We start from the raw sequence: 14,985 nt of genomic DNA, 5'->3' as shown, positions 1-14,985 counted from the left end.
CGATATTAGTCATAAACTAAATATAACAGGATATGGTCATTCCAATTCTGATCACGAACCAATACATCCTTGGAGCAAAAATAAAGCCTGTACTCACGTCCCTGGACTCGTTTCAACTAGTTATGAGACTATTTTTTGTCAAGCATCCAAATCGCCAAAACTAGTTGAAACTGACCATGAAGTGTTTCCATCAAATATGAACCAGTCTTGGCATTTGGCATACGGGCAATCGTCAAAGTTTATTGTAGGAGAATCGCTGCAAAGGGTATGAGCTAGGAGAAACTTGAAATAGGATTTTAATATGAACTAGTCTTGGCAAGCCACATGCCATAAGAATTTACAAGATATGAATTTGTCGAGTTGAAGCTTGCCTGATAAGTGTCTTTGTGAAAGATGAACTAGTCTGACATGCAACCTGCCGGGGCTTCAGAGAATATTATATAATATCTCTCTACCCGGGGCTAAATGTGATAATTTCCTTGTGCAAATTTAATTTGTTGCATAACTTCAAGTTTATGCAAGGTTTATCCAAAGAAAAAAATTGCACAAGATATTATTGAGTACCTATGGAATGTAAATCACAAATCCAACTATCTTGATTTTGTGGCGTCGGAATAGATGGGCAAGATAGTGCAGGCAGAGGTAAAGGTCGATCCCTCTTCTCCCTGGCTTTTAGATTTGATCTCTTTTCTCAATCTCTAGTTTTTATTCTTTTGTTTTTTTTTGGAAAAAGCAAATACGCACACATTTGCTTCTAAGATCTCCTTGGAGAAAGCGACCAGACTTAGCTTCCACCAGTTACTAATAGGCCTCTTACTTTTTAATGCAGACTTATATGAAAAATAGTTGTAGCTTGCCTCCATAAAGATTGAGTTGCAATGCAAAATCTTTTTCAAAGAACAGAAATTGTTGGTGTTCTGAAGTTGATTGAGAAAACTCTTAAAAGGTTTACTGCTATTCTAGCAGATAAGACCCGGCATTGCACAATGACAAGCTAATTTGCCCCTCAGTTCTTTTGCTAATTTACCCCTCATTTCTTCACCTAGAAAAGTAAACTTCAGCCGTCATGCCAATTTGGAATGAAGCATATGTTTCCAGTGCAGGGAAATTGATTAAGGTGTTTGTATACATTCTCTTTTTGATGTAAAAGACAGGAGCCCCATCAGCCATTCATAAAATGAAAAATTACATCAAAACAATAAGATTTGTTGAAATTCTTCTATTTTCCTCAGCAAGGCAATATTTTTCTTTAACAAACCAGATGATGCTAGCCAAGATTTGAGCTGCTATGGAGGTTCTTTGTTTACCCACACCTGTAAAAGCTGTAGTCTTGATTGAATCAGGATGGAGCTAACAATACAATAAATTATTAGAAATCATCTTTCAAAAAATTACATTAGGAATCACACATTCATTTTTACTTTATTTGTTTTTTATAGGACCATGTGGTCAATCATTATCAGATGTTTTCAAGCATAAGTGTTTTCTAAAATCAGCAATCAAAGCAGCTGTTTTTCCATAACAACTTATCTAGACTTAAAATCTCCACTGGAGCTCTTGAGACTGAAATAATGCAAGAGCCCAACTTTTCACAAACATTTTCAACAGCTAGATTGGCTGAAACAGTGTGCCTTCCTTTCATTGGTTATTGGAAGAACACAAGAAAAGGGGGGTGACAGAGAGATGATGCACTTGCTTATGAATTTACAAGGCAGGATATTGCCAGCTGCCTACTGAGAATTTACATTCCTCACAAACCCAATCTACTTTCCCACACAAGGGGGGACATCATGTAGAATTCCAACCACATCTCTTTATAATCAGGGCCCTCCAATCTTTCATAGGGCTAAACAAAATATACTCACATTTACAGCCATTTGATCAGTGAGAGCTTCCTCATTGCTGCAGCTTGGATCCAATACAGATAACTGATACTTACAAGTCAATTGAATTTCAATGAGATCCATCATCATTCCCAATACTTGAGGCAGATCTGTCAACCATGTGCACATTGTACCGCTGATATATCCGTGCCCGGTTCTCAGCCCACCATTGTTCTGCTTGTTTCTCACTGAACCGCTTCCGGCTGAATCCAAACAAAGAATTAGAGGATTGCTCTTAAATGTCTGAGAATAACATAAGGAACAAAATGTGATCTGTTACAACCTTATGTGTATAGCCAGCAGCACAAATGCCATAATAGTCACAAATGCCATAATAGTCACAAATCAACATGATGATTTGTATTCTGAAAGCACCATTACATCATAACATTGGTTTCCCAACGGCCAACTTATTGTTCTACACTATCAACTCCAATTAACTACCAGCTATAAAGTATATGATTTCTTTAAACAGAAAAAAAAAGAAAAAAGAAGTACAAATTTAATCATAAAAGTATAAGGAGCTGACAATAATATTACTGTTATCTAATGCATATTAAAATGAAAAACATTTTGTGTGGAGAAAAAGGAGGCAATTTATACACTTCTATGACGGATATTCTCTGTCTACCATAATCATCATCCCCAACATCACACAATGAACCACACACGTACATAATTTTCCAATGACAGTCATTTGGTGCTTGCAGTTTCTATTAATATATAATGAGAAAAGCTTGAGGCTAGCTTCATGCTTCTGGTCATAGAGCCTGAAACCTCATGGTTTCTACAGTTCCCAGAAAAAAAAAAAAAATTCTGGTTTTTCAGATTTCCCATGCACATCTACTCCAAAATAACATATACCGGGTTCTAAAAAATTGTTTTTTCTCTCTCCTATAGACCTAAGGTATTTCTTTCGACAAAAAAAAAAAAAAAAAATCCAGTTGTCCATTGGACAGAGGCATCTCTTGCCAATCGCTGAGGGTGGGGGGGATCCTATTTCAAGAAGGCAGCACACCCCTTGCTAGCTACACACACACACACACACACAATAATTGCACGTGCACATGCCAGACTCTAGTCCAATATTATAGCAAGTAGAAGTTATACAAAGAGGAGACATGCTCTGGAAGTAACTATGTGCCAGATAATTTTATCCTATTCTATTGTAGGACATGAATCAGAATATCACTACTTCAGACATACCTGAATCGGACCCTCTTGAGATCTTTGACACCCCCAGGTAAAGAAGTGAGCGTAATATATACGCCTGGCTCATCTTGCTCAACCCATTCAGACTCTTGATTGGGGTCTGCATTGGTCATTTTGTTTCCATTCCTTACCGCTTCTGAATGACCTACATTACTCCAGCTGCTGATAGAACTTGCTCCATTAGAAACCAATAATCCACTTGAACCATTTAATTCTGGTTCAAGAGATGGAACAGGACTGCTCATTCGATCAACGACTGCAGCTGAAATATCACTTGAAGCAGTAGTACTGAAGGATGCCAATGAAGGGAGTTTACTGTTTTTGGCTGCTCCAACAGGTAACCTTTCAGCCATGTCCTTCAACTGCTCAAAACAAGAAGTTTATGTCAGAAACAAGATGGAACATGCAACTACATATTCCAAAAAACAGCAATAAGCACATCAACAGAAATTTCCTCCTGAAATTGCATCCATATTTGGTAATGGTTTTTGCTACTTAGTAGAACTAAAAGTAGGAAAAAGGTTAGTAGAACTAAAAGTAGGAAAAAGGTTGCACGTACAAAGGGCACTTTCTTTTGCCTTGAAATGCAAATCTAAAATCTTCGATCACAATGCAATATGGGGCATATGGTATAGATCACTAGCAGTAACAACCACATATCAATCAAAGTCCCAGTTTAACTACTACAGTGATTGCAAATCCTTGTCCATCCCATAGAATATGAAGTACCAGTTTAACCACTTATATGATTATAAGTCCCCTGCCAAGGAGGTAGCTGCTTGATCAACCCTGCACGAAGCATGTGAAAGCTGTACTCCTAGGATAAATTGGAGCAAAGACAATCAGCCATATAATATTTTGGTTCATCTTATGAGCTGAGGCCAAAATATCTAGCAAGTTGATAGCATAAGACAAATCCCCCTCAAAGCCAAGTTTGGATATAACCATATCATCAACTTTCCCAAGTGATACTTGTACAACCAGAAAATATCTTAGAAAGGTCCAACCAGTACATATTATCTATCATGACAGTAACACTGCTCAAATTCATGACTAGTGCATTGAAGAGATTAAAATTAATATATCCTACTCTGTAACTCTCCCATCAAACCCAAGAAACTTAGATTATTGTCTGCAATGGGTACGGATGGTTATCAAACATATCAATATGCATTATCATGTGGTGAAACTGAAACTAGAGATTTAAATGAAAAGTCATTTTTTGCCAGACATGATCAAGTAGCAGGAATTTACCTTGTACAAAATTTTTAAATTGATCAGTAAGTGTCTTGAAGGTTTCACTGTTCTTCAAACACAAGAACCTAAATTAGCACAAGAGAAAGCAACAAGACCTAGTAGGCCATGAATATATTTTATATAGAATGAGGGTTTTATGGAGGTGCAGGGAAAAAGAAGCCCAAGTTATCTTGGACATGACCCTAGGTTTGTTTGGCAAGTGTATTACAGATTTCACCAGACCACAAAACTTATGCAGGAGATTTTTGCTCAACATCCTAGAGCTCCATGAAGAAGAAAAGGCCTACACAGGATCCTTGTAGAGATGCCCAACATATTTGGTAGCTTCTCCATATCTAGTTGTGGTCATGAACTTAAAATCCTGTGTTAATCCACTAAACACAAACCAAATTCCTTCTTAACAATAGAAAAGGGCAAAATTCGCTAATGCCAATTTTCTTCGCGAAAATAGTTAAAATGAGCTTAACATCCTTTGTTGGTTCATGATTAGCTAAAGTTTTAAGATGAGGTGAGTGCCTGAGTTCATATATTTTAGAGGTTAATGCCATTCCATTACAGAAGAGCCACCTAAAATTTTCTGGATGATTGAAATCACGAACTATATCAACATATTAAGCTCTAGAAGGACATTAAAAAACTATCAGGATCAATTATCAGTTGTGCTTGGTGAGGAAGTTTGAAATTTCATTTCAAACAAAATATATTGGTCTTTGGGACTCCCATATGAAGAACTTTTTCTTCTTTTTTTTGGACAAAACTACTGATTTTGGTGATCAACGTGTACACCAAAATAAAAAAATAAAACACAATGTAAAAAATCTTTCAGATTTTTATATGATATATAATTCCAACTGTGATGTACATCTCCTTTGATCAAACTTAACTAATATCTCTTGCCAATGAAAAGTAAACCAAAAACAAAGAAAATCTACAATTTTATTTTGCTAATGGTACATATAATTCATACATCCATAGATAACAAATTCATATCACTGATATAGATGCATTTTCACATTCTTTTTTTTGGCAGTGTCTAATCACTCTCCATTCCTCAATGAACATGAACAGTTCCATGCTAAGCATGAAGTGTCAATGTCCACAATTTAAATTTGAGGGGATCTACAAGTTACAAATGACTAAGACTAAGATGCATACGAGAATCTGCTACGATTTCTGGGAGAGTGGCTTAGGTGCAAACTTTATTTTTTTAGGTTTTAATTGTATTCAAGAAATACTATAGTTAAATGCAACAAAGGGATTTTTTCCCCACAAAAAGGCAACATTTTTTTTTTCCTATAAGACATCTTAATTTTGTATTTTGAACATCTTTAATTGACATTTTGGTTTTCTTCTATGCCTTTTTATGTTGTATGTGTTGTAATAAATGATATGTAATTCATGCCTCTAACCTATCTATGTGTCAAACTACTTTAGTCCAAGGGTTTAAATCTCATAGGATGGAGGTGTCCCGGTATCTCTTTAGAACGGGATGCTTCGTTGTCATGTTCTATCCCGATAGCCATTTGGTCATACATCTTGATAAATATCCTCCATATCTTTCCTTTCTTTTTTCCTTTCTTTGTTTTTCTTTTCTTCTTTTCTTTCTTTTTATTCTACCTTCCTTTCTTTCCTTTTTTCTTTCTTTTTGTCATCCCTTTCTTTCTTTCTTTTTTTTTTTCTTTTTTTCTTCTCTCTTTCCTTCTTCTTTCTTTCCTTCCTTTCTTTTTCTTTTCCCTTCCCTTCTTTCTTTTGTTTTTCTTCTTCTTTCCTTTCATTTTTTTCATTTTCCTTTCTTTCTTTCCTCTTTCTTCTTCTGTATGGATGGGTTTTGGAGTCCTGACCCCATTTCGGTCCCGTTTTCTCATAGGAATGAGATGGGACGGCTGGGACACCTCCCATCCCAGCGGAACGTAAAACCTTGCTTGAGTCTATCTCAAAGTAACCCGTTTGGAGTGGATTGAGGTTGATTTGCCCCACACTTAGCTTGAACTAGTTAGAATTGCAATGTTGGATGACTAAAACAACCTCTTTTGCAATCATATTTCACCAATTGAATTTGGGAACAAAGAGGGGTAAGTTATTATAGGATTGAAGCTTGGTTTTCGATTTATTGGGCTATAAAATCATCCTAGCTAGGTGAATTTTCTTCCTTCTCTTTTTTCTTATTTCTGAAAAATTCAACTGAAAATTCATCTTTAATTGAAATAAAAACATGGGGAATTTTGTCAAGATAGAAATTTTTAATCAGCAGATTTATGCGTTAAAGCATGAATTAATGCATTCGTCTAGAATCAAAAAAAATCAATGATCCTTGAGGTTTGGGTTGAACCCAAATCTACAGCCAAAGCTTGTGTAAATCTGAAAATAATGCGGAAAAGGCTGTAGTAAGGTGTAGCAGCCATATCTATCTGTACCCATAATACTCTTCATCAGCACAATCCTTGATACAGCACATATTGTACCCACTCCTATTTGGTATGCCTCCATATTTTGATATTTTGAACCTTGGTCTGTATTTTAAAGTAGAGATATGTAACAACAGTTTCAAAACCAAAAAACTATAAATATCTATAATCTATAATTATTTCAGTCTACAATTTCGTACAAACTGTCCAAATATCTGTAAGCATGCTTTATGATAAAATCCTACATATAGCTTTAACCAAAAACCAACCCCTCAAAATTCAAACAGTAAAAAGTAATTCGAATAATGTTATTCACTCCCTAAGAAACAATATCAGCAAATTGAATATGTAATAAATGAGGATTGCAAACATATCATCGTTCAAAATGATGATCCTTACTTGTGCAGTAAGTGACTTTATAACTTCTTTTGCTGCTTTGCACTTTGCTGTTTCTTCCCCTGCAATTGCAATAGCCTCCTTTAACTGTTTTGTTGTTCTTTCCAACTCAGCTTCTTGAAGCTGGGCCTTACACGTAAGATTCTCCACCTACAAAACATGCTTCATCAGGAACCATTATAAGCATCTCAACACATGCTGGTATCCCTAAAAAATTTAGTGTTTTACACTTGCTTTGTAAGAAGTACAAGTAGCAGATTGCTGAAAAAAGTGACATGGATCCACATATAAAACAAACAAGGTGCAAAGTATGAGACACCATGCCCACACTAATCAGCCATCCACATATGACATAAACCGTTGTTCCATATCATGTTAGGTATTGGTATGCACCAAAACAGAGAGAGACATGATGCTATCTGTAGATGCTGAGATTTTTAGCAATTTTAACTTTTTATACTAGAAAATATCTTTGGACTGCTATATGGGGATGAACCAATGAACTAATAGATTTAAACATTTAAATCACTGTGTTTGTTATTTCAAAGAAAATCCATGCAAATACTTTTCTAATAACCATATTGAAATAGAAAAATAGAAGATCAAATTCATAAATTTGTAAGAGATCTACATGCAGATGACGAAAGAAGTTGCGCAATGTGCTCAGGACCTATAATTAAACCAAGCAATATCTGAACTGAGAGTTCTTCCTTGGTTTGCCTAATGTGAAAGATACTTTGGACAGAAATTAAAAACGTAGACATGTATCATTGATGATGAATCTCAACTATTAGAACTGGGCTTTTCTCAATATGATAGGTATCAAAACTATGGTAATTTCTACCTCATCCAAAATAACACATTATCTCTAAAACCTGAGTCAAAAAGGTCAACTTTAAATACCTAATTAATGGGTGGCTGACTCTTCTCATTAGCACCCATCGGAGGTCGATGTATTCCAGAAGAAGATGTCATCCTTGCACAGCCCAATATTACAGATACTAGAAGTGGATATAGTGTTTTTCCTTGGTTATCGATGAGTAACATGCTCAATGGAGTAGAATAATAAAACAGAGAAAAGATCACATGAAACTCAAGATATGCGTGACATATCTGGAAAGCATGTACCTGAGCTCTCAACCTAACCACTTCTTGGCTCAGGCTATCATTCGTTCTTTTTGCTTCATCAACAATGACTTTTGGAGATGTCAGCCCTCCCAGAGTTGGTGTTGGTGTTGTGGAGCGAGGGGGGCTAGGCCTTCTTGATACCGGTGAAGTTGCACGAGAAACAATTCTTGATCCAGGAACAGAAGCAGAAAAGAACTTTTTTGATGTTCCGAATACCGGATTCAGTGATCTTGAGATGTTAAGGGCAGCCCAATGTGAACTTCCATTTGGGATTGGAGATACGCGACTGCTATTAAATTCAAATTTCTTGTTTCTCTTGAAAGATCTACCTTCTGTTTGCTTAAACGACTCTAATGAAGAAAGTCTAGAGATTTGTACACGTGATCTAGAATCCAACTTATCCTCCTTCTCAATCATTTCAGTGAACCCCTGAATTATACTACCATTTTTAGTTGCTGCAGAATGAGATGATGAATCCATTTCCAAGGCCTTGCTTAACTTGTTAAAGCAGCTGTCACAGACACGATATGGTTTGTTAGGATTTGGTGCCATAGAAGCCCTAAGAGACTTTTTACTGCTGCAGGAATGACAAAAGACAAGTGCACAGTTGTAGCAATTATGGCATTTTCTCTTGAAATTAAATGTCAGGCGGCAGCCTGAGCACATAGACTGATCAACACCAGACACCCACTTATGAATACAGATTGCTGCAGTAAAGTTAGTGCCACAGACAACACTTCGGACTTGTTTATCTTTTAAAGCTTCGACCAATGTTGGGGTATTCTTATCATCAATATCACCATGACCTAATCGGCCATTTGCTCCTTTACCCCAGGTGTACACTTCAGTTCTTGAGGTTAGGACGGCAACATGATATGCCCCACATGATATCTCCTCCACAAAGTTCTTTAGTAGCTTACGTTCGACACGGACAGGGAGCTTTCCATCTGCTAGAGGATTTCCAAGTTGGCCATATACAGTACTGCCCATTGTATAGACATGGCCTGATGTTGTAAGTGCCACAGTTAGGCTGTGCCCACAGGCAACTTGACAAAAGTTTGGTTCAACCAAGGCAGCCACACAAGTAGGCACAAGTCTTGGTTCTTTGTCACCATGTCCTAGGCGGCCCTTATCTCCATCCCCCCACGTAAACAGCTTCCCAGAAGAACAGTTACTAGAACGAGAATTTCCAGCCATAACTTCAACAACTGCAGCAGTATGCCAAACGCCACAAGCTGCTCGCACTGTGCGTAGTCCTTTTAGGGATTCTACTTCTCTAGGCACAGAGACACTCTTGCGATCTCCATGACCTAGAACACCAAAAGTTCCATCTCCAAAAGTAAATAATTGCCCAGAAGAGGTAACAACAGCTGTATGCCAAGGTCCACAAGAGATTGATGAAACATGGATTCCCTCTAAAGGTCCATTAACCCTCTTGGGTACCCAATGGCTCACTTCATTTCCATGCCCAAGAAGCCCAAAATTATAAGTACCATCCCCCCAAGTGTAGAGGTCTCCAGATAGTGTAACAGCACAAGTATGGTACTCCCCACATGCTACAAGTTCAATGTTCATATTGAGAAGAGCATCAACAAGTTTTGGTTGAGCCACATCAGAATCTACTCCATGCCCAAGCCTGCCTCCTGATTCCTCTCCCCAAGTGTAGATCTCTCCTTGCTTAGTGACAAGTGCAGCATGTCTGCCACCACAAGATATGTTCTGAACATCAAGTATTACAGCAGATTCTATGGCTTTTGGCACAAGAGAATCCATTTTAGTGCCTGAATACCTTCCAACTCTATAACCCCCACCACCCAGAATTCCATCCCCCATTCCTTCACCCCATATGAAAACATCACCTAAAGCATCACCATCATCATGACCAGAGCCTTGACTTGATGAGCTAACAGCACTTGACAGACTTACCCTGAATGCGTCCATTGTAACGCCCCTTGTATGCCCATTTGCATTATCTGAGCATCCTGATGACAGAGAGTGCACCGATCCACTAGCAGAATCTAAAGGAAAGAAAACCTTAGGAGGCACAGCATATAATAAGCCATCAGAAAATGCCTTGTCCAAGCCATTCTTGGGTGGACTTTCATATGGACTTCGAAGTCGAAGGGTTTCACTGCTATCCTGAATGAAATAAAGCCAAGGATTTCCTGTTTTTAAAGAATACAATAACAACATCAAAGAGAAAGAATTAAGATGAACATGAAGTACCTTCTGTATACTATCACTGCTACCAAAAGGAGAGCTTAAAGGTGAACTTCTATGGGTGTATGTTCTTGGACTATTAGTACCAGAAGACACTCCATCACTTCTTGATTCTGTTCTCCATTTCTGGTTATGGCTTTGTGAGATCAGTGTTTTGAGACCAGCAAACCAGACTTCAGCTTCATCCTTATCTTTGCATATCTGGCATATATTAGAGTGAGATGACAGCCCAACTATTCAGCTTTCAATTGTGAAAATGATTAAATGGGAACAGAAAAATGAGGAAGCAGGATAGAATAGGTGCACCCAAGTGTCAATTGAAGCAAGAACAACCATGAAAATGCTCAAGATGTAGCAACACTTACAAGATCTAACGACCTATCATTATAGATAAGAGAAAATGACTGGCATTCCTTCTCGGGCCGTGGGTACCTCTGAAAGACTGCCTGAAAAATAGAAATGTTTTCAATAAATATTTAATATATTCGAAGAAGGGGGCTAAAGTATAAACCTAATAGATGCCAAGTCACAAAGGAATCACAAACATGAGTTTCAAGGATGAACAAAAAAATACATAAAATACGACAATCCTACAAATATCCTCCAGTTGTCATCAAGCATCACTATCACAAATCTTTTTATGACAGAGATGGGGAAGCAAAGTCTGGAAATAACTCTATAATACATATCATTGAATTGGACCTGAGCTGAATCAAAATGGTTCCTTTTTAGTCTTGACTAGGTCAATTTTGTTCAGATTTGGATCAGAGACAATCCAATCAAATTACAGGCCTACTCTTTGTCCCAATTCCAAAGGTATCAAGTACCCCATACCAAATGAAATTTAACAGAAGTTCAATCTGCACATGTTCTGGGAGACAGTACATAATTCAAAATCCATTATGGGAAGTTAGGGAGCACTAGGATGTGTCCTAGTGTCCCTCTAGAGGTCTTTGCGAAGGTTTTGCGGTAGTCAATGGAGACTACCTCATTGCATTTACAGCGTAATGAGTCCTAAAGAGTCACTGCAGCCACCACTTTTTCTCCACCCTATTCCTTGAGAAACTACATGACGAAAATATAGAAGAACATATAAACAGACATTACATACAAGACATGAATGTTGTCATGGAAAATATGAAAGGATAGAAATCAGGCAGCATGTCAGACATGTATGTGGTAATTTACCTAAATTAGGTGATGCCATAGTGCATCTTTCTCTAATGCAAGTTTTTTTTGCTTTGAAAAGTTTTTTTAAAAGGTGGTAGCATAGATTTGCTGCTCACTTTTGAAATTAATGAACTATACAGAATATTCCTCCATAGATTTTTCTATTCCTCCATAAATTTTTCTTCTGTCTAATAAATTATAATTTTAAATTTAAATAAAATATATTGACAATATTTTTGAATAAAATAGACTACTTGCAAATGTCAGGAAACTGAAGCACTTATATAGACAGAAGGAAGAAGTGTATTCACAACTCACAACATCCTGATTCTGCCTGATGTGATAAAGTAGTTTTTTTCTGCATAAATATCATACTCAAATGAATAGCTTCATAAAATGTCACAGCTTCTGTTTTCTTAGAACTGCTAGGTCATAAGTGTTTTCCCCCCCTTTTGGTTGAGGGTTGGGAGGATGGGATCATGGGATGCAATCTTCTGAAAACTTGAAGTTTGAAATATAAAGTCTTACAGTGCGTTGTCCAGGCATGATTCTGGATACATGGCTTAATTTGAGGCGTTTCTCCTCTTTACCCGAGAACCATATTAATACCGATTCATCCTGAAATTGCATAATGTCAGCAAAGCCATGTTGAAAAAGATACATATTGTAATCTGTTATAACGGATTACTAAAGAATTTGATCGCAAAAGAAACCAATTCACATAATTAGTGACAACCAATAAATTCTTAAACACTGGGGAGCAGTCAAGAGAAACCAGACATGAATGATGGCAAAATCAATTGATAACTATGGCATCATGGCACCATTACAAATAAAAGCATCCATAGGCAATTAATTGATTTTGTGCTCTAATTCAAGCAATAAATAGGGAGTCCTCAATTATATAATCTTCACTCTTCTACTTTCCAGATTTAATTATTTGAGGTTCATGGAACCATATATTAAGCCATTTTGTCAACTCAAAGAATGCATGCATAAGGTTATATTTATGCAACCAAACTAACTAGAAATTGGTTCACACTCATGACAAGCATAGCTTGCTCAATGTTGGTTCAGTAACTTCAAATATTAAGTCCTGTTCAGTTTGGCTCAAATTGTCCATGAGTCGAGCTCCAGCCAAGCGCCAATCAACAACAAAGGGTATGGAGAGAGGAGATTGAAGAAGGAAGGAGAGATCAAATGAGATGGGCTTTGGGGCACCAGTTGGTTGGAGTAGAATCATTTGCAGCTTGCAGGTCATTGGCACTCACATTATCAGAGTCCGGTGTAGAAGAGAAAGGAAAGAGTGAGAGCAGAATGGGAGCACTGGAATTCTGAGAGAGGAGAGAAATTGGAGGTGGAAGTTGGAAAGGCATCATTTGGCGGGTGTCAAACTTCCTATGGACTGTAGGCTGCTGGCATTGACTTTTGGAAGAGGTTTAGCTTAGGGTTTTGAGAGAGGAAACAAGAAAAGGAGAAACCAAATAGGGCTGTGCCCAATGAAACAGAGATGTCAGGGTTTAACCAGGTTTAAGGACTGAGACAAGGTAATACCAAAGGATGGGCTTTGTACCAGTCATGGTTTAGTACAGTGGATACTGCAGTATGCCCTTGTACCAACACAGGCAGGCACACCAGTGTGGTACAAGCAGTACAGGCTGATAACTGCAGTACATAGCAACCAGTATGCCCCCACTCTGATCAGCAGGTAAACCATCATCTGAGATGTTAATCTCAGTTGCTAATGTCCAAATATTTCAGCAGTTGGACTACAAACTAAGGGTTAAGTATTCCTTAATAATTAACATGGTTGCATATCTATATATTAATAAAATTATTTCTATGTGAAAACAATATTCATTGAGCTGAACACAAGCAAGCAGGGCCAATCACAAGCTCACTCATTTTAAATTTCAAGCTCATATTCAAGGCTAAACATTGATTCATCTGCTAATTAAGGAGCCAAATCATGCTGAATTTCAGGCTTAACAGTTGCTGCTCACCATAGGTTTACTTATTCGACAACCCTAAGGAGCATCTAGAGAAACCTACTGCAAGAGTTCAAAATTCAGAAAGATGCTTAGCTATATCAAGAGGCAACATAAGATACAATATATTTTAACCCGTCTTAATTTGGAACAAAAAAGAACCAAAGGAAACAATGCATGCTAATTAAAGGAAGCTCTTAGAAATTGGAACCCCAACTTAAGCTCCATCATCATTTAAGTCAGTCTCCTTTCATCTAGTTATTGACCTTATATGAAATGGGTGATTAACATTGCTTGTAAGGATGGGGTTGTATGTTTTTCTGAATTAATGCCACTATGCTGGGTTAGCAAGTACGTGATGGGTAAGCAAGCCACTACAGGAATACATTGTTTGAGATGTGTTTGAAAATATGATGCTCCAAACCGGATGAAGGATGTCTACTTAAATTACTGATGGACTTTATATCACCCTAAAGATCTGTCTTAGCCATGTCTAGGTCACTCTGCGACTCCTAATCTTGTCCTTTGGTGGTGCCCTGCCAAGATGGTCTAGTAACATCCAAGATGGATTATCAACTGCCCCTACCACCACCAATTCATCAAATGGGAGGCAGAGGATAGTGATAACATCCTCCAAGTTGATAGTCATTTTACACAATGCTCTTTGTTTTATTATTAGGCATCCTTTGTAGGGTTTTATAGCCAATACCAACTAATTAATCATAATCTTCACACCCACACTGAATCAAGCATTACAAATTATGATATAATATTACTTAGAAAGGGTGTCAGGGATGCAGATCACATAATCAGGTCAGCATTGCCTGATTCCTGTCAACAGAGCTTAATGAGGGTTACATTCATCAGCTCAAACTTGCATGTCCCATATATATCAGAAATTCACAATGTATGACTTCATCAAAAGTGGGATATTTCTTTGACTATTAAACAATTCATAACTACATAGAAAGGTGAGAATGGCTTAGAAAGTTATGTTTCTATTGTATCTTTGGTGTTTCATGACCTTGTCAATCCATTTCCGTAGCGAACACAAGTTCTTGGAATACTGTTACCTTTTCAGATGGAGCTTACATGACACTCGTAACATTAGCTAAAACATTGTCACTAGTTTTAAAATAGTTCTTCTTTGTGATATTTGCATTCAATGGACAAGTCTACAACATAGTTCTGAACACTAATGGAAGACCCACGCTTGATAAATTTTCCACCTAAAAAAATGATACAACTAAAAATCTTGTAAACGCAGTGCATGGATTTTTTTTAACCATCCTGAAAAAAACTGAATAACCAAAAATACAATGTAAA

The 14,985-nt window shown here is 37.3% G+C and overlaps 1 protein-coding gene across 3 annotated transcripts in view; it reads right to left on the bottom strand.

Moving 5' to 3' along the window:
- Positions 1-1,613: 1,613 nt before the first annotated feature.
- The window catches only part of LOC105057618 (PH, RCC1 and FYVE domains-containing protein 1), a 29,502-nt gene continuing 16,130 nt past the window's right edge, over positions 1,614-14,985 (bottom strand). For 2 of the 3 annotated variants that reach the window (XM_073248534.1, XM_010940270.4), the window contains 7 exons: positions 12,200-12,289; positions 10,867-10,947; positions 10,508-10,702; positions 8,282-10,420; positions 7,157-7,303; positions 3,090-3,457; positions 1,614-2,086 (listed from right to left, as the gene is read on the bottom strand). In XM_073248534.1, coding sequence (XP_073104635.1) covers positions 1,954-2,086; positions 3,090-3,457; positions 7,157-7,303; positions 8,282-10,420; positions 10,508-10,702; positions 10,867-10,947; positions 12,200-12,217 — 3,081 coding nt within the window. In that variant the 5' untranslated portion in view covers positions 12,218-12,289 and the 3' untranslated portion in view covers positions 1,614-1,953. Of the gene's footprint in view, positions 2,087-3,089; positions 3,458-7,156; positions 7,316-8,281; positions 10,421-10,507; positions 10,703-10,866; positions 10,948-12,199; positions 12,290-14,985 lie in introns of those variants that run through there. The other variant, XM_029268257.2, reaches the window with a different exon arrangement.

This window comes from Elaeis guineensis, chromosome 14 (genome assembly GCF_000442705.2).
Source record: "Elaeis guineensis isolate ETL-2024a chromosome 14, EG11, whole genome shotgun sequence".
Classification (NCBI taxonomy): Eukaryota; Viridiplantae; Streptophyta; class Magnoliopsida; order Arecales; family Arecaceae; genus Elaeis; species Elaeis guineensis.
This window is presented reverse-complemented; position numbering and strand designations above follow the sequence as displayed.